Raw genomic sequence first — 26,788 nt, forward strand, 5'->3', positions numbered from 1 at the left:
TTTCTGTTTTGAAAGATGCATTATTTCTGTCAGTTTAATGAAGTCCATTAACTGAACCTGAGATGATGCATGATAGCATGAGATTGTTATTTTAAGATAAATATGACATGTACTCTCCAGCATATTTATTTTTTAGCTAGTCATAGGTAGTTGTTATAAATAATATTATTCTATATCTTTTCTGTAGTACATTTTCCCCTCTCTTTATTTACACCTGATTTAGAGTAACTTAATTTTCAAGTGATGTCAGACTCATGAAGTTGAACAGGATTTGCTCAGAGCAAAAGTATGATGTTCTAAAGGCTTAGCCTGAGTTTGTTTTTCTCCCATCTGTATTGATAATTTTCCTTTAATCAGGCCTCACTGTTTATTGTTCTACTCTTAAATTCCATAGACTTTGGTGTCAGTCCTTTGAATTTCATTGTGGAATATGTACTGTATTGAGAGTGGCTTGTATTCTATTGTTTAAATCTCAAAATATGAAATAAACGGCACTGTCATTAAAAGAATTTCTGGCATTAGTATTCAGGTTTGACATGCTAAAAGAATGATCCCTGTGACTCTTGTATAAGTACATTAAATGCTGGAAGACTGTAAGTTTTGACTTCAGAAACACGTGGATCATCTGGTCTTTTCACTTATTTGCTCAGCAACTTGTTCTCCTTTCAGAACTTAAATTTTTAGATCTGGAAAAGAATAGTTTTTCCCCCCAGAGGGCTAAAGTGAGTTATAAATGAGATAACACAGGTAAAGCACATGGAATCGTAAATATTAGTTCTTTTTCTTAATGTTGGCCTAGGATGTACTTTTATTCTCCTGTTAATCAAAGAAGAAGAATTATGAAGAAGCTCTAGAACTTTCACCTAATAGAAATAATTTATGCTTTTTTTTTTTTTTAACTCATGCTAAGGAGAGGAAAAGGATCATTTGGGTGATCTGGTCTCCAGATTGTTTCAGAAGTAGCTTTTCCTTTGTTTTGATTATTTTTGTATGATACAGAATTTTAAAATAGTATTAATGTAATGAAAACATAGGAATATGGTAGTAGGTTTTTGTTTTCACTCATTTTGATGAATAGTTTTCTAGTTCTACTCATGAAGATGAGGTAAGACTCCTACCTTACCCCCAGTTCTGGCACCTGTACTATATTATTGATTTTAAGATTTTAAATGGATGAATAGGGAATCACCTAGTTCATGACTGATGTGATGAAATGTGAAGAAGGTCATGTTAACTGAAATCTCAAAGTCCTCATAGGATAGAATTGGCAACATCAGAGGGAAGAACATCTACGAACCAAGTTAGAGTGTTTACTGGACCAGTGGAAACTAGTTGAATCCATATTAGCTATATGCATCAAAACTGTGCATACTTTTAAACATTGATGCTTTAGAAAAAAATTGTTTTCTACTTTTCAGAAAAAACGAGGAGAGAAATGACAGCCAAAGGTTCTACAGGAATGGAAATTCTGCTGTCAACATTAGAGGTAAGTCAGTGACATACTTTTATTATGTAACTAATACCAAGCAATACTGAAGAAGAAAAAGCCTATGTGTGTGTATAAATACACACAGACAAACATACACATACATGTGTATATACATGTATGTGTACATGTATACATGTAACAATTTTTATTTTAGAGATAAAGCCAGTGAATGGAAATTCATTTTTTGTTTTTTAAAATACTATTTGGAACGGTAGTATAAATATTCTAATATGTATTAGGTGACTATTGAAGTATATTTTCCTTATATGATTATAATGATAACTGTAAATTATAATCCTAACATGCCATTCTAGTTGGTAATAGAAAATAAAGCATTAGCTGGAAATAAATCTTCAGCTTAAAATAAATGGTTGAAGATGATCATCTATTGTTTCAGCTGATATACATTTGTGATTTTACTACACATATTGGTTAACTATATTATATTGATGATAGCTGAATTTTTATGCCAGTGTAAAAGTTTTGTGGGGACTAACAGGATGTATTCCGAATCAGGATTCTGTATTTTATTCAGTTGCAATGTTAAGAACAAGAAATGAGTTCATGTTCTTCAATAGGAAGTCTTAGCATCATGAAGATGTCATTTCTCCCTAGATTTATCTCTTACTTTAGAGTCTCAATAGAAGTTACCAATGGTTTTGTTTTAAAGTCCAAATGGGGAGATATTATCAGCAAAATATAAAGCACATTTCTGAGAAAGAAGATACGTGAGAAGGGACCATCCCCACTAAATATCAAAGAACATTAGAAATCTTCAGTAATTAAAATAGTTTGGAAATTATGCATGAGTAGAAGATTGACTACCACTATGGCATAATAGAATAGAAAATCCAAAAATAAAATGCATATGGGAATTTAGTACTATTTAATAAAAGTAGTATTTCAGATCAATGAGGAATAGAGTGATTGGAAGCTATTTGGAAAAGTGATTGGAAGCTATTGGAAAACATTGAATCCTGACTTCCTGCATCCCATACCCAAAGAAATTCCATACAAAGCAAAGATTTAAGCATGGAAAATGAAATTGTAATATTAGAGAAAGAGAGAGAAATTTAAAAATAATCTTATAACAAAGAAGACTTGTTAAGTACGAGAAAATAGAAACTATAAAAGATTGATAGAGTCAACTATATTAACAAAAGGATGTGGAGAAAAACACCATGGATGCTTGGAAAACTGAGGAAAAGTATTTTGGCTTATATAATTTATTTGACATGTGAAAAATTTCTTCAGTTAGGAAGGAAAAAAAAAATAACCTCAAAAACCATGTAAAGGCTATGAGCAGTTCTCAGAAAAAGAAACACAGATGTCACTTGAGATTGAGCATTACTCTTAATAAGATAAATAAAACCGAAGTACATTGTTGAAGCATTTTCACTTATTAGATCGGTTGTCCAAACTTGGAGAAATAGTTTGCAGATGGGAATGTAAATTATTTCATAGAGAGTAATTTGGCAATATCTATTAAAATAAAGGCCCATATTGTTTGACCTTGAAATTATAGGAATTTACCTTACTTATACAGATGTACTTTACTACATATAAATATATAAACTTAGTCAAATTTGAAACGTTTAAAAGCAAGATATTAAAAGCAACCTAAATATCTCATGGGTAGGTGACTGGTTACATAAACGATGATATAGCCATATAATGGAATATATCCTATAGCCCTCAAAAAGAATAAAGAAGCTCTTTATCTATTAATATATAAAATACCAACATGCAAAATAGTTGGGCAATACCATTTGGAGAAGTAAATCTGTATGCACATGTATGTTTACATGGATTTCTTTTATGTGTGCATATTATCTTTGGCAGGATGCACAAGAAATTGATAATGTGATTGCCTTCTGAGAGGGCAGCTAGGTGATTGAGTAGTCACCAGACATATATTGTAGTGCCATTTACATTTTGGTTCATTTATTATCTATTTGGTAGAAAAATGAGGAATTCAAATGACAAATTGATTCTTGTAATAATGTTGATATTATGTAATAACTCAAAATGATTTATAAATATTCTTAAAGGCAGAAGGAAACAAACTGACATGATAAGAGAATAGTGAAAACCTGAATACATTTGTTCCTAGAGAAATTGGAAAGGTCATTTATAAAATATGGGTAGTTCCCAATGGATACAAAAGTTTGGGAATCAGAAGTTTACAATGTTTTAATAAAATAAACTATTTATTTCAGAACACTAAAGATCTTCAAACTACACTTAATATCTTAAGCATTCTTGTTGAGCTGGTATCAGCTGGTAAGTTTTTGTTTCTTTGGTCTAATTTCTGTTTCTGAACAGTGATCAACAATGTATCATATTCACTTTATTTGGAATTTTCTGATACTCTGATAGAGGCTATTCTGAGTATTGGAATTTAGAAACTGAAATGTCATACTTTGTTGTTGTTGCTTTGTTTCTGTTATCTTTTCAAGTATCCTCAGACAATCCCATAGCCATAAATTTAACAGCCTTGAACCTAGAACTTCAACATGATGTGTGTTTACTCTTTGTATGCTATTTTCTAATTAAATAAGTGAGATTAAACAAAATATGTTGATGGTATTTGTTTGATTTTATTGATTGACTGATTGATTGAGACAGAGTTTTGCTCTTGTAGCCCAGGCTGGAGTGCAGTGTTGCGATCTCTGCTCACTGCCACTTCTGCCTCCTGGATTCAAGAGATTCTCCTGCTTGAAACTCCCAAGTAGCTGGGATTACAGGTATGCCACCACACCTGGCTAACTTTTGTATTTTTAGTAGAGACGGGGTTTCACCATGTTGGCCAGGCTGGTCTTGAACTCCTGACCTCAGGTGGATCTGCCTGCCTCAGCCTCCCTAAGTGCTGTTATTACAGACCTGAGCCACTGCGCCCAGCCATATTTGTTAGATTTTGGAAGTCATCAGTTTTAAGCATTTCTTGAATGCTAACAAGTTGTGATACCTAATATGGGAGGATTTGTTTTTAAAATTTTTTTTATTATTTATAGGTGGAGGTCGAAGAGTGAGTTTTTTAGTCACCAAAGGTGGTTCACAAATATTGTTGCAGTTACTTATGAATGCCAGCAAAGAATCTCCCCCACATGAAGAGTTAATGGTACAGATTCATTCTATTCTTGCAAAGATTGGACCAAAAGGTAAGGGATTTCATTTGTATGAGTATAGAATCTAGAACTAATTTTGTAACATTGGTTCTCTCACCTTGTAACTACTCAGTTTTTAAAAATGTTATTTATTTTAAATTTCTATGGATACATAATAATTGTACATGTTTATGGGGGTACTTGTGATATTTCGATACAAATGTATAATGTGTAATGATCAAATCTGGGTACATAGGGTATCCATTACCTCAAACACTCATTATTTCTTTGTGTTGGGATCATTCCAAGTCTTTTCGTTTTTGAAATATATAATATTTTGAAATATTATAATAAATTTTGAAATTATTATTGTAAGCTATTATTGCCCTCTTATATTACCAAGCACTAAATGTTATTCCTTCTACTGAAATGTATTTTGGTATCCATTAACAAACTCCTCTTCACCTCCTGCTCCCCATTACCTTTGCCAGCCTCTGAAAACCACTATTCTGTTCACTGACTTTGTGAGATCAATTGTTTTAGTTTCCATATATGAAAGAGAACATTGATATTTATCTTTCCCTGCCTGTCTTAATTCAGTTAATGTAATGTCCTCCAGTTCCATCCATGTTACTGCAAATGACAGGATTTCATTATTTTTTATGGTTGAATAATATTCTATTATGTAAATAAACCACATTTTCTTTATACATTCATTCATTGATAGACACCTAGGTGGATTCCATATCTTGGCTGTTGTGAATAGTGCTGCAGTAAACATGGGAATGCAGATATTCTTCAGTATACTGATTTCCTTTTGTTTGGATATATACCCAGCAGTAGGATTGCTAGATCATCTGGTAATTCTATTTTTAGTTTTTTGGGGAAATCCCATACTGTTTTCCATAGTGGCTGTACTAATTTAGATTCCTGCAAACAGTGTATGAGTGTTCCCCTTGCCTCTCATCCTCACCAGCATTTGTTATTTTCTGTCTTCTTGATAACAGCTGTTTTAACTAGGATGAAATGACATCTCATTACGGTTTTGATTTGCATTTCCCTAATGATTAGTAATGTTGAGCATTTTTATCTATACTCATTACCCATTTATATGTTTTCTTTTGAGAATATTTATCTCAAAAGATAAATATATTCTTTTGAGATCTTTTGCCCATTTAATTTTTTTCCTTTTTAACTCTTGATTAATTCGAATTCCTTTTATATTCTGGTCATTAATCTCTTGTCTGATGAATAGTCTGTATTTTCTCCCATTCTGTAGGTTATCTCTTCACTTTGTTGATTGTTTCCTTTGCTGTTCCAAAGCTTTTTAGCTTGATGTAATCACATTTGTCAGTTTTGTTCTGGTTACCTATGCTTTCAAGGTCTTACTAACTAAATTTTTGCCCAGACCAATGTCTGGAAGCATTTCTCTAATGTTTTCTTCTGGAGAGTGCTTAATTTTTTAAATCTAAAATGCTATACCTTTTTCTTAGACTTAGAAAAGAAATGCTTTTTTATTATAGTCAACTAGTGACCTGTAAGAACTGAGGATCCAAAATTTATGAGGAATTCTATTGCATGTGGTAGAAAAAAGAAAAATTTTGGTCAAGTGTGTCTTGGGGTATGTGTGTGTCGCTCAAGTGTGTTTGTAAAGCATACATGCAATATGGATATTGTTGAGGCTAGAAGGAAGAAGTATGGATGGGAATATTTTAAAGAACATGGAGGTAAAATATATCATTGCTTTCTTTAATAGTGATATTTGTGCTGCATAGTGTGAATGTTGAGGAAACTTACAATCTTAGTTAAGACAAAAATAGAAAAATTATGAGACTAGTTATTATAACAGTAAGACACAAAATATTAAAAAATGCAAATTGAGGAAAATAGGATATAAAATAAAGGAAGAAGCTGATTGAGGTTAGGTTAACTAAAGAAGGCATCCTTTGACTAGAACTCAAGTTCGGTTACAGTTGTCTACTTGCATAAAGATTAAAGTAGTTCCCTAAGTTGTTAGAATTGTGTTTTAAGAGTTTTGCCTTTGCCTGTGGCATACATATGACTTTTAAACTAGAGTATTTGGCTAAAATGCATATTGGAAAAAATGAGGATGTATGTGTACATAGTTTGTGTATTTATTAATGTATGTATTTCTCGCATATCTTTATGTATTGAGTAAGTAATTAACTAGTAGTTTTTATAGGTGATGTTTTAAAGAAAGGAACGAACTCTGAGGTGACTTTAATTTACCGGGTATATTAGGAGCCTTAAGACTTAAGCATGTATTCAGTTTATTTGAGGAATATGTTAACTGTCTCTTAATTTCTTTAGATCTTGTATTAAGATTTAAAGGCTTTCTTTTGAGATTTTTGTGGAAAATGAAAATGAAAAAATAAGAAAACCATAATTTGGCAGAAAATTAGTTTTTAAACCCTGCCCTTATTTATTGATGAATATTGTTATGCTTCCTTTTCTAATTAGTTAAGGTTTATAGTAGACATTGGAGACATAAAAGGTGGCAGGGTAGATAGGGGTTGAAAAATTTAAATAATTTGAAGTTTTCTACTTTTCATGAAATTAAGATACTGATTTTTAAAATATTTCTCATTCTTTAATATACCTTTTAAGTTTTAGGTCATCTTTATTTCGTTTTGTATATTCTTTTCAATTTGGGCTATTTCCTTTACCATTTGTCCTAGTTTTTCATTTTTATGTCATTCAAGGACGTTATATGATAATTCTATCCTTTTTATTTTTCTAGTGAGGTAAAATAATTTTCCTTCAGGAATATTGAATTCTTTTCTCTGTTTGCCTGTCCTATTTACTTTAAGTCTTTTTAAAAATTCATTTTAATTTTTATGTAGTAAAGGAGTATAAGTGCAGATTTCTTACAGACATATATAGTGGTAAAGTCTGGGCATTTAATGTACCTATAAACTGAGTAGTGAACATTGAGGCTAACAGGTAATTTTTCAGCCTTCACTCCTAACCCCCCTGCCACCTTTTGTATCTCCAAAGTCTACTATAAATCTTAACATTCTTAAGTTCTTATTTAAAATTTTTTTTTTTTACTTTTTTAATTTCTTTATGAGGATAAAAGTCAAGAACATCTTTTCTTCCCTTTCTGTGTTAAAAATTACTCCCCTTTAGAAATTTATTTGTAATATTTACTGGATTATTTTTTGCATAAGCTGTTCATTTTTAAAATTATTTTTTTTACAAGTCAGAAAAGAATATGGTTCGTATTAAGTAAGTTAGTACTTACTTAATAATGTAATAGACATTTAGATTTTATTCTTCTTAACTCCGTGATGGTGTTCCTGGGAAGTGTGTTGAACATGTAGTGGAGCAGTTCAGTTTTTTTTTAAATGACAGTCTTAGTGTTGGGTTATGGCCTCCATCCTCCTGCCCTCTCCCCCTGTCTGTTTCTTAGTACGTTCTTTCAAGTAAAAAAAAAAAAAAACATTTCAAAAGTAATGTTTTAAAATAAAAAGGATATGTTATTTTAAAAACCATACAAAAAAGGATTATAATTTTATTCTTTTCAGACCAACTTTATACTTCCTAATATTAATTCATAATATAAATTTAAAATTTATATCACCGATTTATAATATGATTGTTTCATTCAAAGCTTACATGTGGGCCAGGCACCGTGGCTCACACTTGTAATCTCAGCACTTTGGGAGGTTGAGGTGGGTGGATCACTTGAGGTCAGGAGTTTGAGAGCAGCCTGGCCAACATGGTGAAAGCCCGTCTCTAATAAAAATCCAAAAATTAGCCAGGCATGATGGCAGATGCCTGTAATCCCAGCTATTTATTGCACATGGGAGGCAGAGACAGGTGAATCGCTTGAGCTATTTATTTAAAATGCACTTGGGAGGTGGAGGTTGCAGTCAACTGAGATGGGGCCACTGCATTCCAGCCTGGATGACAGAACGAGACTCTGTATCAAAAAGAAAAAAAGTTACATGTGAATAAATTGTCTTTTTTTTTAAACAGATAAAAAATTTGGAGTAAAAGCTAGAATTAATGGGGCTCTGAATATAACCCTCAATTTGGTTAAGCAGAATTTACAGAATCATCGCTTGGTTCTACCTTGCCTTCAGCTTCTACGAGTATATTCTGCCAACTGTGAGTATTTGTGTGGCTTTTAGTTAACCCAGTGTTATAAAGTTACCCCAAATGAGAATTTTAAAGTATCCTAATTCTATAAACCTCTGAAATTTGTGAAAAAGGAAAGAGAAGATTTAATATGGCTCATTTTAACTCTTGACTTCAACCACAACAAAAGTGATATGAGGTAAGAAGGTAAGTTGATGAAAACTTGAACATTTTTACTAATTTTCTCAATTTATAAAGGATAGGAGTGAGGAGGATGGGTAGGCAGCCTGTGGAAAAGATGTGGAGGAGTATCAGGATATTGGCAGCTGCAAAAACTCCTATGCCTCTTTGGACTTTCACAGATGAGAGGAAAGCTGAGAAGGAAGGGATGCAGTAGGGTAGTCACCTGGAGCTAATTCCCTTCAGCAATCAATAGGGAAGTAGCAGAACTGAAAATAACTAGTATGGGATCCTCTGAGAAAGCTAGAGAGAAGAGGGATCACAGAGAGAGAGAGACTCAGATAAAATGTCTCCAAAACACACACACTCACTATATGAGAATCTACACCATGAGGTATGGATTTTCTTTCTATTCTCTGATTGTGGAATTGAAGTGGTTAATGAAAGAAGCTAAGATTGAATTGCAGAATATATGTTATTGCAGAATATCATTGCAAAATAATTATAGAGTACTAGATATGTATGTATACCATATATATACATATGTATAATATGTAAACATATGTAAGCTTATGTATATGTCTCTGTGTTATATATCAATACCTTGAAAATATGGCTCAAGGTGTGCTCTAAGGAAAACAGCTTAGAACAGTTAAATAACATGTAATTTAAAAAAAACATAAGGAAATGAGTGAATTAGATATCTAACCAAAGAGGTTAAGAATAGAGAAGTACACACCAGGAAAGTCAGGAAATGAAATAGTAAAGGGAAAATGAAAAATATGCATTAGAAAATAGAAAAGTAGGTGATTTAAAAAATAAAACAGTATTGGGTTAAAAATAGGCTGGTACAGTGGCACATGCCTGTAATCCCAGCACTTTGGAGGCTAGGCTGAAGGGCTGCTTGAGGCCAGGAGTTTGCAACCAGTCGGGCAGCATAGTGAGATGTCATTTCTATAAAAAAATGGAAAAAATTGGGTGGTTGTGGTGATGTGTGCCTGCAGTTTGAGCTACTCAGGAGGCTAAGACTGGAAGATCTCTTGAGTCCAGGAGGTCGAGGTTCCAGCGAGTCATGACTCCACCACTGCACTCCAGCTTGGGCAGCACAGCAAGACCCTGTTTCAAAAACAACAAAGCAACAAAAACTCCCAAATGTAAAAATAAAAGAGCTAAACCACCAAATATTCCAATCAAGGTAAAAGGAATACAGTATAGACATGAAATTAGAAGGGATAATGGAGTAATAAACAGATACAGAGAAAATTAAGATCATCCTACAAAACATTAGAGCTACATTTTTGGTGGCATTTCATTGGATTAACCAATAGAAGGCTAGCAAATGGCTTATCTATAATCTAAAAATTTTTTGTTAAACAACTTTCTTTTAGAGACAGGGTCTTGCTATACACCCCAGGCTGGCCTTGAACTCCTGGCCTCAAGTAATTCTCTCACTTCAGCCTCCCAAGCAGCTGGGACTACAGGCACATGCCTCTGTGCCTGGTTCTATAATATATTTAGTAATATTTGTTGAGAATTAAAAATGATTTCGCATCTTTTTCTCCCCTTCTCAGCTGTGAATTCAGTATCCTTAGGGAAAAATGGAGTCGTGGAACTGATGTTTAAAATCATCGGACCATTTAGTAAGAAGAATTCCAGTCTTATAAAGTGAGTAAATGTTTTGAATATAAATATAGGTATAGCCTTTGTTACTCTGGGCCTCATTATCTTGAAATGTACAAAGAGCAGGTTGAATTAAATTATATTCAGGGTTATTTCATTTCTTAAATAATGATTTTATCATGATAAAGATTTTCTTTAGTTTAAAATTTAATCTTCACAAATACATCAAAATTAGTTTTAAATTCATTGAATGTAATGTTTATAGTAACTTAGACTGAACATTTCTAGATACTGTAAAAGGAAAAAAGATTATCTATATTTATTCAGAAACATTTATTGAGTGCCTACTATATTCCCCACCCAATTTTACAATCTTGTAATGGCTGCTTCCTTCTTACAAATACCTGAACAATCTTAAATTGATATACTTCTATTTTGTCAAATTCACATCGTTCTTTTTCCCTCATCCTTAGATGTGTGTGTGTATATATACATATGTGTGTATGTGTGTATTTTATTCATTCCTAGGCCTTTCAGCCTCAGAAAATAAAAGCCATGTCTTGTTATTTGGTCTTAAGCCATATTAGAGGTCATTCTTTAAAAATTTTTTGGTGTGAAATTTTTAAAACATACATAAAATAGAGTTTATATTGAACTAATTATATAGAATTATATTAATTACTTACTGTGTTTAACAATTCTGAACATTCCACCATTTTTGTTTCATTTATTTCCACTCCACACTTGTTTGTTTTTCCTGAGATACTTTCAAGAAATCTCAGGTGTTACCATATATATTATATATAAATATATAAATGTGTGTGTGTTTCTGTAAGCAGATCCTAGATAGTTTCTCTAGGATTATTTTCTTTGACTACTATCATTTATTTTCTAAATACCTCAGTATATAATTCTACTAAATAAGGACTTAAAAAATAACCAGTATACTACCATCATAGCCAACAAAATTATTAATTTCTTTTTTTTTTGCGATGGAGTCTCACTCTGTTGCCCAGGCTGTTATACAGTGGCATTATCACAGCTCACTACAGCCTCAAATTCTTAGGCTCAAGTGATCCTCCCACCCCATCCTCTTGAAACGTTCTTAATGTAATCTAAAATCTAGCCTGTGTTTGGTTTTCTCCAGTTGTCTCAAAATAGTCCGTTTTTAGTTGGTTTGTTTAAATAAGAATCCAAACAAAGTACATACATTTTCCTCATTAATATTTAGGACATTTCTGTACCTAGAAAAAGGTATAGAAGAGAATAGTATAATGAACTCTGATGTACCTGTTACTCAGTTTTACTATGAAAAATCTGTCATTTTTGTCTCGTTTTTCTGTTTTTATTTTTTCCTAGAATATTTTAAAGCAAATTTCAGCGATTATATTTGATCTGTAAATTCTTTAATATGATCCCTATCAATTACAGATCTTTTTTCCTAGAGTTGTCTTTTGTGTGCCCCACAATATTAATGGTAATTCCTTAATATCTGATATTTTCTGAATATCTAAGAAATGCCTTTTTTTTAAACAGTTGGCTTGCTTAAGGGTTTAAATTAAGTCTATACATTGTATTTGATTGATATGTCTCATAATCTTTTAAAATCAAAAGTCTCCCTATTCTTTGGTTTTGTTTTGTTTTGTTTGTTGAAGGACTTGGGTGATAGGTCTTTTTAAAAATGTTCCACACTCTAGATTACAATGACTGTAGCCTGGAGTTATTTAACATATGAGTATAGTCCTTACATTTTCTGTAGACTGATAAAACTGTGGCTTGATTAGATTTTGGCATTTTGTTCTTTGTTTTTGTTTTTTTTTGGTCAAAAATATTTCATAGGTGGACCTGGGTACTTTGTTTTGTGTCACTTAAGCTCATTGAGTTTAGGTGATCCATCCATTAGAAATGTCTCCATTCACTTTTCATGTAGTGATTGAGCAGTCATTCATGACATTGCCTATATCTGTTATTTCATTAGGGATTGGAAAATATTCACATCGAATTTTCTTATTTTTCTTCCTGTGTTTATTAGCTGTGAATCTTTTGTAATGAAGAACTTGTCACATAAACTGTTTGATTAAATTTTACTATTAAACAAATAGGGTTCAGGACATTTCTAGTGTCTTCACCCTTTCTTAATAAGGGACAAATATTTTAAAATATTTTGGGAGCTTACTTGCTCATATAATTACTTATTAAATATTATTTGGTAGGATGACATCATAGTTACCTATGTAAGAATTATGCATAATCTTAGAGTATCTGATGAAGTGTAACAAAGCAATCAAAATACTTGTATCACAATCAGTAACACAGAATCAGTGTCTTATGGTGATTTAGAGTGGGCTCTGCAGGCAGACAGACCTGGATTTGCACGTTAGCTCTGTCATTTACTGGCCCCAGGATACAAGTATGTTACTTAATCTATTATGCCCTAGTTTCCTATCTGTATTGTAATGAAATGATTCCTATAATTACAACAATGCCTGTATTAATGTAATACAGTTTAGATAAGCAAGGTAGTAATGTGGGTATGAATGATTCCTAGCTAATACCAAAGGTACATTCTCTTTATGCTTTCATTTATAAACGGTTTCTCCCCTTAATGGGTATGGCATTTTATAATTTATTTTTTATGTAATGGCCATGATCTCCTATTTAAATGTACTTTATGCTCTAGTATAATCAAGTTACCAAATCTAATATAAAATGTTCCCAGGGGAAAGGAAATGAAGCATTTCAAAAGGATCTCTATAATATACCACATGGGATATATCCAGAACCTTATAGAAATCAATGGATCTAAAACATCAGAGAAAAGATAATTATTTATTATTTTTCTATTTCTATTTTAAGAAGAAAAATTAATCTTTTACTTTATTTTTACTTTAAAAAGAACAAGCCATTCATTGATCAAACTTTGTATATCTTTATCACTTACCATTTTTAGTAATCTCAGGGTCTCCCTCTAATTAACTAAAAACCCTAGACATCTAGAGCTTTCTGTTGTATTTATTCCTCCCTTTGAACAATGCTCCACATTAACTGGGAAGAAGATTGAGGAAGATTTATATTTGAAGGGTTATGCTTCCTCTCCTTTTTAATTTTAGGTTTTGGATTTAAAACTGTTAATCTAGAAGGAAGCAGCTCAGGAGGTTATTTTAACTGTATCTTTTTGAATTTCCATAGGCGTGGAAGTCATTACAAGAATTGACTTATAATTTAAAGTAGATGTAACTTCATTAGTGTCTGAGGACTTAAGCTTTTCTTCCTTCATATCTCCTAAATCTAAGCCACAGACTACTTTTGGAGTTATTGTTGGTCGCAGTATTCTGTGTGGAAATGTGAACACTGGAAAAATACGTGAGGAAATATAAATTATTTATACTGAGAAATTTTAATTACCATAATACAAGCTATGCATTTCAATACATCTAATATTTTAAAATTCTTTTGTAACATAAATTCACTCTGGCTTATAAGTGTTGTAGAATTTCAGAAATTTCTTTGTGATGAAATTCTAAAAATAATTTATTTTTTATGTAATGTATTTTTTATAATTTATTTTTTGTGTAATGACCATGATCTCCTACCTAAGATGTACTTTATACTCTATTATAACCAAGTTACCAAGTTTAGTGTAAAGTCATCTGTACATTTTTACTTAATGTTATTTAAGAGTTATGTACAGGTGACTTTACACCAAACTTTACAAGTAATCCGTTAATCTACTGGAAGTATGAAACAAAGACAATGGGCATTGGCATCCGAAAGAACTGGGTTCGTATCCTAGCTTGGCAGTGTTGAAAAATAAACATCAACAGAAAAAAATGTTCTATTTTAGAATTAGAAACTGTCAGGAGCATTTTTATTTAGTTTAAACAGTTGTAAACAACTGCCAGTAGGGAGAAAGAGTTTCTGAAAGTACTCTAAGATTTTGAATAAATATCATCTGTAGAAAGGAAAATCTTATGAGTTCATTGTAAGTGATTGCATCTAAATTATTGTGTTAGTGTTCTAGGGCTGTCATAACAAAGTACCACAAGTTACTGGGTGACTCAAAACAGTAGAAATTTATTGTTTTATATTTCCAGATGCTAGAAGTCCAAAATCAACTTGTCAGCAGGGCTGTGCTCCCTCTGAAACCTGTAAGGGAGCATCCTTCCTTGCTCTTCCTAGCTTCTGGGGGTTTGTTGGCAATCTTCTGGTGTTCCTAGGATTGCAGCCGTAGCATTTCGGTTTTTGCCTCCATTATCACATGGCACTGTCTCCTTTTGTGTCTGTCTTCACATAGTCTTCTCTCTTCTTATAATGACACCAGTCTGTTGTATTAAGGGCCCACCTACTCCAGTATGACCTTGCCTTAACTAGTTACATCTGCAATGACCATGTTTTCCAATAAGGTCACATTTGGAGGTATTGGCGGTTGGGACTTCAACATATCTTTTTGGATACAGTTCAACCCATAACAGTGATTAACTGCATGTACTTAGCAGTAAGCACAGTTTGTGATCTTTCACTGTGTTCTATGTTAGCTGTGTCTTCACTTTGCATAGTTTGCATAGTCTTTCACAAAACTTGACTTCTATCTACATACATAGAAGTTAATGTTTTGATGGGTCATGGTAGTCTCTAATAAAAGTTGACAAAGAAGCCTCTTTAGTAATGGTAAGAAACACATTACATTGAATGGCAAGTGGAATTTAGGGTAGATAATACATGTAGTGCAGTGAGTCTTGAGACCTTCCTAACATGATTTAATTAGCAGATTGTTTAGTGCCTTGGGAAGTAAATATGTTGTCTCAGCTTTTAAATCACTTTTTAAATAGAAGGGATTTATAACCTGTGGAAATTAAATAGAGTAACCACAGGCAGTAGGGTTTACTTAGTTTCTCTTATATTAGATTGACTTCTGTTTTTTGAAATACATTTCTGAGATGTATTTTACATGAAAAGTTATATATATCCAAAGTGTACCATTTGACGAAAATGGACATAGGCTGGGCTAAAAGCCTTTAGGCTTGGTAGGCACAGTGCCAAGGACCCACACAATACTTCTAGAGTCCCGTAAAAATGATTTAATTTTTAAAAAAATCATATAAAAATGAACTTTTAGGCTGAAGAAAATGTTTTAATCTATGATATTAGTGCATTCATCTTTATACCAACACCAAGACAGTTGTAAAATGCTATATGAATTTTAAATACTTTTTGGAGGGAGGGGCCCATGAAGGCAAAGAAGTATCTAGAGCCCATGAAAATCATAATGTGATCCTTGATATATGGCTAAATCTATGAAACTATCACTGCATCAAGCTAACATCTCTATCACCCCCAGAGGCTTTACTGTGCCCTTGGTAATTCTTCCCTTGCCTCTCCCATTTGGCCCTGTCATGGCTATGCCTCCTACTATTGTAGATTTGGTTACATGTTCAGGAATTTTATATAAATGGAATCATAGTGTGTGTAATCTTTTTTTTGTGGGGGGTTGGATCTAGCTTCTTCCATGTATCATGATTATGAATTCACTTATGTTGCATATATGAAAAATTTATTCTTTTAATTGCTGAGTAATAGTCACAATTATATGGCTGTATTGTAATTTGTTTATCCAGTCACCTATCAATGGACATTTGGATTGTTTTTAGTTTTTGGCTGTTACAAATAAAGCTGCTGTGAATGTTTATTTGGATATATAAACATTCACAGACTTTTTATGGTCATATATTTTTTATTTCTGCTGAGTAGATATCTAGGAGTGAAATGACTGGATCAATTGGTAGCTTTTCAAAAAAACTGTCTTTTTATAATATGTTAAATCTTTTCTCTACTTGAACACATGAAGTACTATTATAAGTATTTTAGTGTTTTCTAATGTTTATGTGAGGTCTACATCTGTTTCAATTGTTTCCCCCGCCCCCCCCAGCATTATGGGTCTTTTTTCCCTGCTTTTTGCATGCCTGATAATTTTTGATTGAGTGTCAGTCATTGTAAATTTCACCTTGTTGAGTGCTGGATATTTTTATATTTCTGTAAATATTCTCGAGTTTTGTTCTGGGATGTGATTAAGTTTGTCGGAATTAGTCTGATCTGTCTTTTCAGATTTGTTCGATGGGATCAGAGCACTGTTTAGGACGGATTATTCCCTATACTGAGGCAGAATCCTTCTGAGCACTTTACCCCATGAATTATGAGGATTTCTGGTGTGATTGGTGGGAGCAGACACTCTTCTCAGCCCTGTGTGAATACTAGATGTGGTTCTTCAGTCCTTTTGGATGGCTTTTCCCTGGCCTTGGTAGTTACTTCACACACATGTGCTGATCACTACTTTGCTGAATATTCAAACACAACTCTGAAAATTCCTGAGCCACACTTTCTGTACAGCTTTCATTTTCTGGTATTCTGTGCTGTGAACTCTAACCGACTTGGTCTCCCTGGACTCTCCATGTCCTCAGTCAGGGAGTTTGTGTGCTCAGCGTGGGAATCTGTCAGACTCTACTAGGTTTGATTTCCCTCTGGAAAAGCAACCAACTGGCTTGGTTGCTTTCTCAAAGTGTAGTATGCTGGAGCAATTGTAGGGCCCATCTCATTTTTGCCATTTCTGTGGATCTCTATCTTTCATTGACTGATATTCAGTATCTTAAACAGTCCCATTTTGTCCATTAAAAAAATTATATCAAATGAGAGAGTATATCCAGTTTCTGTTACTCCCATCTTGTCTGGAAGTGAAAGTTCAGATAGCCTTCTCAAAGGGAGACTGACATTTCTAATTTCATAACTTCCTTTCTCAACAGGAGAATTATATTATTCATTCTGTTGCATTGAGATTTTATGTGGCCCTAGGATGTTATATTTCAGTTCTGTGGAACAAAATTGAAAACATATATATGAAGCACCTGTAACAGTGTCTCGCATTTGTCAGGTCTTGCTGAAGTAGTTTTCTTTTCCATTTTAGTTTTTATAAATTGCAGTCTCATATGGAATTTCATTTAGTTTTCTGTTTAATTTTGACCAGTTGAGAAGCCATCATTATTTTGATAGTTTTATATTCTCCTGTACATTTCATTGCTTAAGTGTAAAAGTATGGAAAGTTTCTTACTGATAATTCAATGCAATGAAAATTTAATACAAAATTTTATAATGTTTATTTTTAACTCACCATTACCAACACTTCATATTGTTTTGAGGAAGTTACAGGTATGAATTTATAATATTAAAAATACTTTATAATTATATTTTACAAATGTTATTATGAAGATTTACATGGTTGCTTTATTTTTGTCAAAAAACAAAAGTGTAGCTATTAAGAACTTCCTCTTACTGGGCATTTGTTGAGTACTTACCCTGTGCCTCGTCCTGGATTTTTGTTTCAGATTTTGCTATGAACTTTACTTATCCATCTTAAGTCTTGTAATCTATTATGCTCTTCTTTACCTACAGCTAGTCATGCTGCTTCTCTTTTACTGATGCTGAATGCAACTTTTACTTTATTACCTCATTTTTGTTTTTAATTTCTTGAGCAGTTTTTTCATAGGTATACTCTTTTATTACATTATGTAGATTGTAAAATTATCTGTGGAAGAGATAAGTTTGTTTTCTAATTTTATACCCGTGAAGAACTTGCTACTGTGGTTATCAAGTAGGCATTCAACAAATGCTTAATGGTGAGTGAAATGATTGCTTCATAATATACACAATTTTCATGCAAATTAATTGTAATTGTTGATTTATTACCAAGAGGTACCATAGTATGTGCCTTACATTTAAAAAATTTTTGAAATTAAGTGCCATTTCTTCAGTAACTAATTAAAAATAAACTATTTGAATGACAGGCTTTCCATGGTGATATGTGTATTTTTATAGCTGATTAATGGTAGTCGATTTCACTATGTGTGACTATTTATGTTCAAATACAAATTAAACACTTTCAATTTTGGGAATGATTTCTTTCTCTTCTAAGGGACACTAAGAGTTTTTGAGATATAAGTTAGGCTTCTTATTCATCTTCGTGCATCATAGCTGAAAAACTTTAAGGGGTCGTACTTCTCCCCAACCTTCAAGTTGTAAAATATTTTACCTTTGTTATGGCCTTAAACAGGAGGAGATATAGCTTGATAGAATGGAAATACTTTGAAGTCAGAAAGTTACAATATCTATAGAATTTTGTAGTTATGAACTCGTGTTAAAATTTGTTTTTAATTCCTTTGCAATTCAGGGCATATGATTCTTAATAGTGTGATTTCCTTTGTTAACTCTCAGGTCAGATACAGAGGCTGATGGAATAAGTCCATTTATCTAACTTCTGACAAAAACTTAAGACATTGTTAATTTCCTTCTTTTTCTCTCTCAAAATGCTTTTTTGTTCACATCTATTGATATTTCGGTCTTTTTCATATCCAATTTTAAGCTGAAGAGAGATGCATATAGATAAATACCAAGTGTAATTAACTTAAGAATAAACTTTGGAATAGATAATAGAATAATGACCTATTGAAAAAGATTGTATGAATTTACTATTGTAGATTAATTTTACTAGTTTTGTTGTTGTTTGTGTTTTCTTGTTGTGTTGACAGGGTTGCTTTAGACACTCTTGCTGCATTGCTAAAATCAAGTAAGTTTTTAAATACTAGAAATACTAGATACTATTTTTCTGAGAATTCTATTTACTATGTTAAAGAATCTAGAAATGTAGATTTAGACTATAGTTATAAAGCTGGTTTATAATATTCTAATGTCAAAATTGACTTTTCCACCATAGTGTAGTTGATGTGCATCATAACTAATGCCATATTATGTCGATTGAGCTATAATTTATTTAGTACATTTATATAATTTAGTCAAGCACATTGATTGCCTATTTGTAAGTAATTTAGATAAACATAAAGATCCATTAGTAGAGGAAAAGAGGTATCATTTTTTGAAAGTGAAGCTAACATGTACGGAACTTTTACTATAAGAAATATCTTAAACAACTATCTCTGATTTTATGAATAACTTAGAACCCTACAAATTTTATATCTACCATAAATGTGAGTTTATATAATATTCAGAAAATATGACAATATAAATTTACAGTCTGATTCATTTACAAAATAAAGCACTGTTTTCACACTTGAAGCATTGAAGTAGATATGTCTTATGCTTTTGGAGAGTAATCGTCTGTACTTATATATGTTTTTTCTCTCCAGTATACTTAATATCTTCATTTTAAATATTTTTTTAATGGCACTTCAGGGGTCGATCAGCTGATTAAATTAACACTTTGTTTAATCACAATAACATTTGGTCTTAACAATCTGTGTTGGCTGGGTGGCTTTTATATGTTCCCACCCCACTCCACCCTCCACAAGTGAGACATAAGTAACATACAGCTCATCAATAACTGTCTTTTAGCAGTAAGGCAAACTTGCCCTTATGTTTGAATTACCAGAATTCTGATTTTTTAAAAATTGTAGCAAATAATGAATTGATTGAAAATCTAATATTTGGTAATGATTTATAAAATTAAAAAAAATTAACTTAGTTATTAGTACCAAATAATAGAATTCTCATTTGACAATTTTATTTTTCAAACAAAGTATATGACACTCAGATTAGTTGTGCAGCTTTATTTTCATTTATGATGTGGTAAGCTTTAGACCAAGATCACAATATGTGGATTAATTTCAGAAGACATTTTTGGCCTTGCTTTGATGGGTCCTGACTTTGTGGTTCAAACTGTAAAAAGATTAATTTTTAATATGGGCACATACTTTTGATTTGGAGTAGATTAGAATAGCTATTAAAACTAAACTTTTATATAGCTTACTAATTTTCAGGATCACTGATGGCAAAGTCATTAGTTCTAAGCTAGTAAAAGCTAAAACTCGTAAGTTTCAAGTATTTTATAGAAATCAATTAATACATGATGACTGTAATTTAGTATTTTCAGTTTTTAGTAGTAGTCTCCTTTTTATTCCCTCCCTTTTTCAAACAAGTGTGGTGGGGCAAACATACCTGTTTATTCCATCAGAATAAAAAAATAGTAACTGAAAGGAGAATGACTTCAGTTAATATTTAGTATATTTTCAGATGACACGGCACTAAATAGGATGAAAATTTAATGATGGAAAATAATATTTAGTGGCACACTACATATTTTTAAACAAATCATGGCATTTTGGTGCATTCTCATTTATTTTTCAAAATGTTTTTGGTTTCGGGGAAAGGAGCGATCATTTTCTTTAAAAGGATAAATTAGACTTTAGAGGGAAGAAGAGACATAGGCTAATTGGGAGTTTGGTATCCTGAATACATGAATAAAGTTTTATTTGTGCTCAGTGCTGGTTGCATGTAGCTCTGTTCACTTCCTTTAAGGGGCACTCAGCACCTGTACTTGAATTACCGGCAAGTTTCGTACTTGATCTTTCATAAAGAATTTTAATATTTCTCATAAATACTGTTTAGACTATTAGGAGTTGTGGTGGAAACACACAAGGTTTGTAATAGGAATTACAATGATCATGATGGCTTTTAACAAAATCACATTCCCAGCCAGTAAACTAAAGGCTGACTTCCAGCTTGTGTAAACAAAGTGTGTATTTATTTAAAATGTATGAAGCTTTACTTGGTCAAAACAATGAAAGTGATTTTGTAAATAGCCACAGCCTTAGTATACTGGCTATTCTAGACATAATAGAAGGTTTAAAGCCTTCACATAAGAAATCTTTTCCCTAGCTCTAGTAAGTATCTTCTGCCTGTCTAATGTCAGAACATAGTTCTGAAGGGAATTAATAAGTTTATCTCAGTGTTATGTTTTAGGTTTGTACTAGCACATTTAGAAACTGTAGTAATTCAGGCAACTAAAATCAGTGGAGCCTTACTATAGCATTATCTTAGTGTCCATATTGTGAACCTAGTGGTTATTTTGTAGGTAAATTTGAGATTAAGAAGACATTAGTATTTCCTTTAATTAAACAACCTCAGATGGGTGTTGAACATTATCTTGTGCTCCTTATAATTAACCCAGCAGAGTAGCGTTGGGTGACTTGGCATATTGCTCTGATATGATTGCCTTGTCACTATCTTAGTAAAATGCACTCTATGGTTAATAATTTTAAATACAAATAAAATAATAAAATTAAGGCAAGCACATGGATTTATTTGTTAATTCTACTCCAATAAACTTGAGTTTTATAAAAACCTTTAGTGTAGTTGCTATTACAATAAAAATCAAATGATCAGAAAGCACTATTTTCTAATCATGTAATGCTCCTTACATTTCATTTACTAAAAAACCTATGTAAGTATTTTAAAATTAGCATTGTTATAGTATGAATATTTATATAATTGTGGAGTAATTGGAGCAATTAATTTTAGTGGAAACATAAAGTTTGCAATAGAAGCTACGATTCAATAGGGTTTATTTCAGTGGGAACATAAAGTTTATAATAGAAATTATAAAAATGATAGTGTCTTCTAAAAATCACATTCACATCTAGTAAATAGAAAGCGTATACATTTCATTTGGTGTAATGAAAATCATTATATTCATAAATTTAAAAATACATGAAGCTTTTGTTAGTAAACAAAAGCATTTAAAAAGGTATTCCTCTAATTTTAGTAAAGACATTTTGATATTTATAAATTGTGAAACAGTACACAGGCAGGTTTTGGAAGAGATTGCAATTTGCTTCCTGGAACTTCATATTTATTTTGTTAGAAAAAATTTAAATATGTGGTTGTCATTTGTTTTGGAAAAAAAGAATCATAAGCATCCATCCCAATATTGAGGTAATATTTGAAATTTGATTTATTCTACCATTCTCTCTTATCATTTAAAAAGTATTCTTTCTCAATTTTCTTTTGTTAAAGAAACAAATGCCAGGAGAGCTGTAGACAGAGGATATGTCCAAGTGCTTTTAACAATTTATGTAGATTGGCACCGCCATGATAATCGGCATAGAAACATGCTCATTCGAAAAGGAATTTTACAGAGTTTAAAAAGTGTTACAAACATCAAGTTGGGAAGAAAAGCATTTATTGATGCCAATGGGATGAAAATTCTGTATAACACTTCGCAAGTGAGTTATTTTCTTATTATCCTGATTACATACTAATGATATAATTTGGTTGTTAAGAAAACTGAATTAATGTACAAATACTCAGAAACATATACACATGATAAATACATTTTTTGAAAATCTTAAAACCAAAAGACACAACTATTTCTCACATGTGACCTCAGGCTGAGTTGGAGGAAATGGTTAGTGCGCAGTTCTGCAATGTGAGATTTTCTTCCAAAGGCAAAAGGAAGAAGTAGAAATTCATCCACTTAGCAAGAGGAGATTCCATGAAGCCATGCTTTCTAGGATGCATAGTTGGCTGTACTCAGTGTTGTATGCCCCTTTGATGAGGTATCTGTGGATCCTTTATAGTCTATAGAGCAGTTCTGTTGTCTGTGAGTGTTCTGCATGTTTTCCTGCTGGATAGAGGCTTTTTTGAATAGAGAATGTACAAAAATGACACCTGGAACTAGGAATGCTAGATCTGCCAGCTGTTTTAAGCATGAACATTTTTGACAATATATTTAGTGAGATCCTTTCTAGCATCTGTGTTGACTGTCAGCCATGGGGGATGGGGATGTTGCAGTGCAACCCTCAGCCCCCCTTTTTTTTGTTTTAAAGAAAACTATATTATTAGAAAGAAATCCGTGTTTTTGAAAATATCAGCCAGTTATCTTGGTTATGCACTCCTGGTCTTACACATGATCAACACAATCTATTTTTTATATGACAAGAGTTAAGATACCTGAAAACATATTTTATGTTTACCTTAGTTTTTTGTTTTCTAGATCAATCATATGCACTTGTTTTTACTTTTCCTAGTACAGACAGCGATGGATAGTTTATATATGAGAAAGAGTTAGGTGACTGGTTTATGCCACTTAACATTTCTGAGCCTTAATTTCTCATTTGTTTTGACAGGTCAGATGTGAAAACGTATATGGAAACTTTTACAGTATATCAAAGCACCATCTAAATGTCAATTGTCACTAATAATACTGTTGTTATATGACAGTTTCATATCCTGTGTTCCTTAACCCTTCTCAAGACTAGATACCAGGACAGCAAGTCAGACTCTTCAAATGTTATATTGTGATATTCAGGCTATCCTTTTATAAGGTGAATAGCCAACTTACGAGAGGTGTTATTGCACCTCTCTGAGAAAGGTTCTGTCAAATGCAATTTTTTCTTTAAAAATATCTTACACCTTTTAAGTTTTCTTGCTTAATCCCTTTTCCCATTTTTCCCTTAAATTGTCTTTTTTATTTTATGTCCTAGGCTTGCTAAGTGTCCCTCACATTACTCCAAAGATGATACTGATTGCTGCTTACAATATTTAAGGAAAAGTTCTTCTCAATTTGCCACATGGGGTTCTTATTTACAGATAGATAATTCTGAATTGTAAAGCTATTTTGTAACTATTCTGTGTTAAAATATTGGTTTTTGAGATACGTATTTCTAGAAAATTATTAATGAATTACTTTCTGAAGTAAAGTCAAATTGGTTCGGTTATTCATCAAAAAAATTATTTCTTCTTCTTTTTTTTTTTTTAAAAAACAGGAATGTCTGGCAGTCAGGACTCTTGATCCTCTTGTCAATACCTCCAGTCTGATAATGAGGAAGTGTTTCCCAAAAAATCGACTGCCACTCCCGACGATTAAAAGTTCTTTTCATTTCCAGTTGCCTGTTATTCCTGTGACTGGTCCTGTGGCTCAGCTCTACAGCTTACCCCCTGAAGGTAGGATCACAGGGTCACGGCTGCTTTTTGTGGGTTCTTAGAACTGTGTGACCCTGTCATTTTTCTTTTAACTAATGTCTAACTCCTCAGCAAAGGAAGGCCTTAATGAACATGATACACATTCACATTTTATTTTACTTAAGTATTTCTTTAAACTGGAGCTAGTAATTAAGTGAAGTAGTGTGGGATGTGTTGTATATATGTAAATGTGAATAGTGAAATAATTAGGCTTCATATAGGAACATTATTTGTTAGCTTATGTACTTTTTTTGTTTGTTTTTGAGACAGAGTCTTGCTCTGTTACCCAGGCTGGAGTGCAGTTGCGCGATCTCGGCTTATTGCAACTTCCTCCTCCTGGGTTCAAGCAATTTTCCTGCCTCAGCCTCCTGAGTAGCCAGGATCACAGGTGTATGCCACCACTCCTGGGTAATTTTTGTATTTTTAGTAGAGATGAGTTTTCATCATGTTAGCCAGGCTACTCTCAAACTCCTGACCTCAAGTGATGTGCCTGCCTCGGTCTTCCAAAGTGCTGGGATTACAGCCATGAGCCACACACCTCACCCAACTTATGTACATTTTTAAAGTATATAAACATTAAATGTTTAGGTATTATGTTTGGGTTTATATCTGTAGCTTTTACGTGAAATTTTTTTCTTAAAAAAATCTAATCACTAAAATTACTACAGTTTTGTGCTTAACAAAATCTTGCACATGACTTACTTGGATGAAAATTTGAAATTATCTGAGGTAGGCTGTTTGTCATTTTCCATATAATACTGTAGGTATATAGTAGAGGAAGTTAGAGTTTAAGTTTATTTATATGGGAAAGAAGAATTTATTTGATAACATCTACCCAAGTGAAAAAGAGAAAGTAGTCCCGGCTTTTAATATAATTTTCATAATATTATCAGTTGATCACTTTTTTGAAAAAAAAAATTAAAGTTTCTTTATACGTAAAAACTCTTATTTGAAGCAAGCGTTTTAAAAGAATTTTCAAGTAATTGTATTAGATTCATTATCTTTGATATAAATTTATTAATGGTATATGTCATACGGTACACTCTTAGGATTTTATTTTTAAAATATGAAATTATTAAAACACAAGTTGACATAAAATATCAAAATGGATTATTCAGAAACCCCCTTTAAAATATTTGAAAGTCTAAGGCTAAGTCTAGGACGTATGAGTAAGAAAACTTAATTAAAAACAATGGTCCAATACCCTTTTTCCCATTCCATTTGAAATTACCAACAGACTTTTATAGGAGAAAATCTGTACTAAATCTGTAAACTAGGTACGAGGGGCATGGAACAAACATAGAACATGCAAGAAATGTGGTGGAGCTCTAAGTAAATGCAGGAACAGCATTAAGCCTCCATCCCCTCTTCTAGAAATGCATTATCTTCAGCTAAAGTTGAGGTGCATTAGCAGCTAATTTGGAGGGACATTCAGGGAGCAGTTGGAATCCCTTTCTCTCCTATATCTCAACGTAAGTTTATGGGGGTTAAGTGGTGGTTCTAACTGGTGGAAAGCTGGTGAGGCTTCCCTATGTTATGGCCAGAAGTAACACCAGGAAGGAGGTAGGATATGCCCCAGTAGGTTCTTTATTTAGTGTCTGGATTGATGGATAGAGAAAGTATAGTTAATTCACCAAACATGGGAACAAATGAAAAGCTGTATTTTTCTTTTGGTTCCTTTTATCGCTGCTTCTCAGACCAGTGCATCGCTGGACTAGAAATGCATATTTATATTGACTGACAAGCCTCCGTGATTCAGATGAGAGAAGAGGATTCTAATAGCAACTGTATAGGCACTAGGAAAATACCTTCATTCTGTTTTCCATTATTCCTTTCTCCTTCTCTTTCTTTCTTCCCCGACACCCCCTGTGTTGCCCAGGCTGGTCTTGAACTCCTGAGCTCAAGAGATCCTCCAACTTCAGCCTCCCAAGTAGCCAGGACTACAGGCCCTTGCCACTGCTTTGTTTTCCATTATTTTCTCACATACCAGCCTTCATTACATGTCTCACAGTCTTTATTATTATTTACCTTCCTCAGCTGGAATGTAAGTTCACAAGGATAAAAGTTTAAGACTAAGGATAGGTCTAAACTCTTTCACAGCATTTCTAACCCCAAATATGTGACTTTGGCTCACACCAACCAGTTCTCCCTATCTCCGGACACCAGCTGGGTGTTCTATAATTCAGTTCAATTCTGACACTGAACACTTGGAGTTAATACAGACTCCACCGGTTAAGGGTTTAGTCCCACAGGACTGCCCCGACTTCAGGTAACAATTACAAGTTTGGACTACTTGTATTTCTGACCTACTGGTAATAAAGTTGATGGGGTTGGGAGTTTCCATGAACTGTTCCTCAAGTTTGATAATTTGCTAGAATGGCTCATAGAACTCAGGAACACTTTACTTTTGGTTATGGGTTTATTATAAAGGATGCAACTTGAGAGCAGCCAAATGGAAATGATGCATAGAACCAGGTATAAGAGAAGG

At 32.7% G+C, this 26,788-nt stretch overlaps 1 protein-coding gene across 17 annotated transcripts in view; it reads left to right on the plus strand.

The window, feature by feature from the left end:
- AGTPBP1 (ATP/GTP binding carboxypeptidase 1) overlaps nt 1-26,788 on the plus strand; it is a 185,195-nt gene that overhangs the window by 57,000 nt on the left and 101,407 nt on the right. For all 17 annotated transcript variants that reach the window (XR_004744018.3, XR_013533181.1, XM_078367459.1 and 14 more), the window contains 8 exons: nt 1,419-1,486; nt 3,709-3,772; nt 4,504-4,650; nt 8,599-8,730; nt 10,452-10,545; nt 19,074-19,111; nt 22,354-22,562; nt 24,105-24,282. Coding sequence is in view for 15 of the 17 variants with exons in the window: in XM_078367413.1 (XP_078223539.1) it covers nt 1,419-1,486; nt 3,709-3,772; nt 4,504-4,650; nt 8,599-8,730; nt 10,452-10,545; nt 19,074-19,111; nt 22,354-22,562; nt 24,105-24,282 (930 nt within the window). In the remaining 2 variants the exon portion in view is untranslated. The remainder of the gene's footprint in view (nt 1-1,418; nt 1,487-3,708; nt 3,773-4,503; nt 4,651-8,598; nt 8,731-10,451; nt 10,546-19,073; nt 19,112-22,353; nt 22,563-24,104; nt 24,283-26,788) is intronic.

This window comes from Callithrix jacchus, chromosome 1 (genome assembly GCF_049354715.1).
Source record: "Callithrix jacchus isolate 240 chromosome 1, calJac240_pri, whole genome shotgun sequence".
Taxonomy (NCBI): domain Eukaryota; kingdom Metazoa; phylum Chordata; class Mammalia; order Primates; family Cebidae; genus Callithrix; species Callithrix jacchus.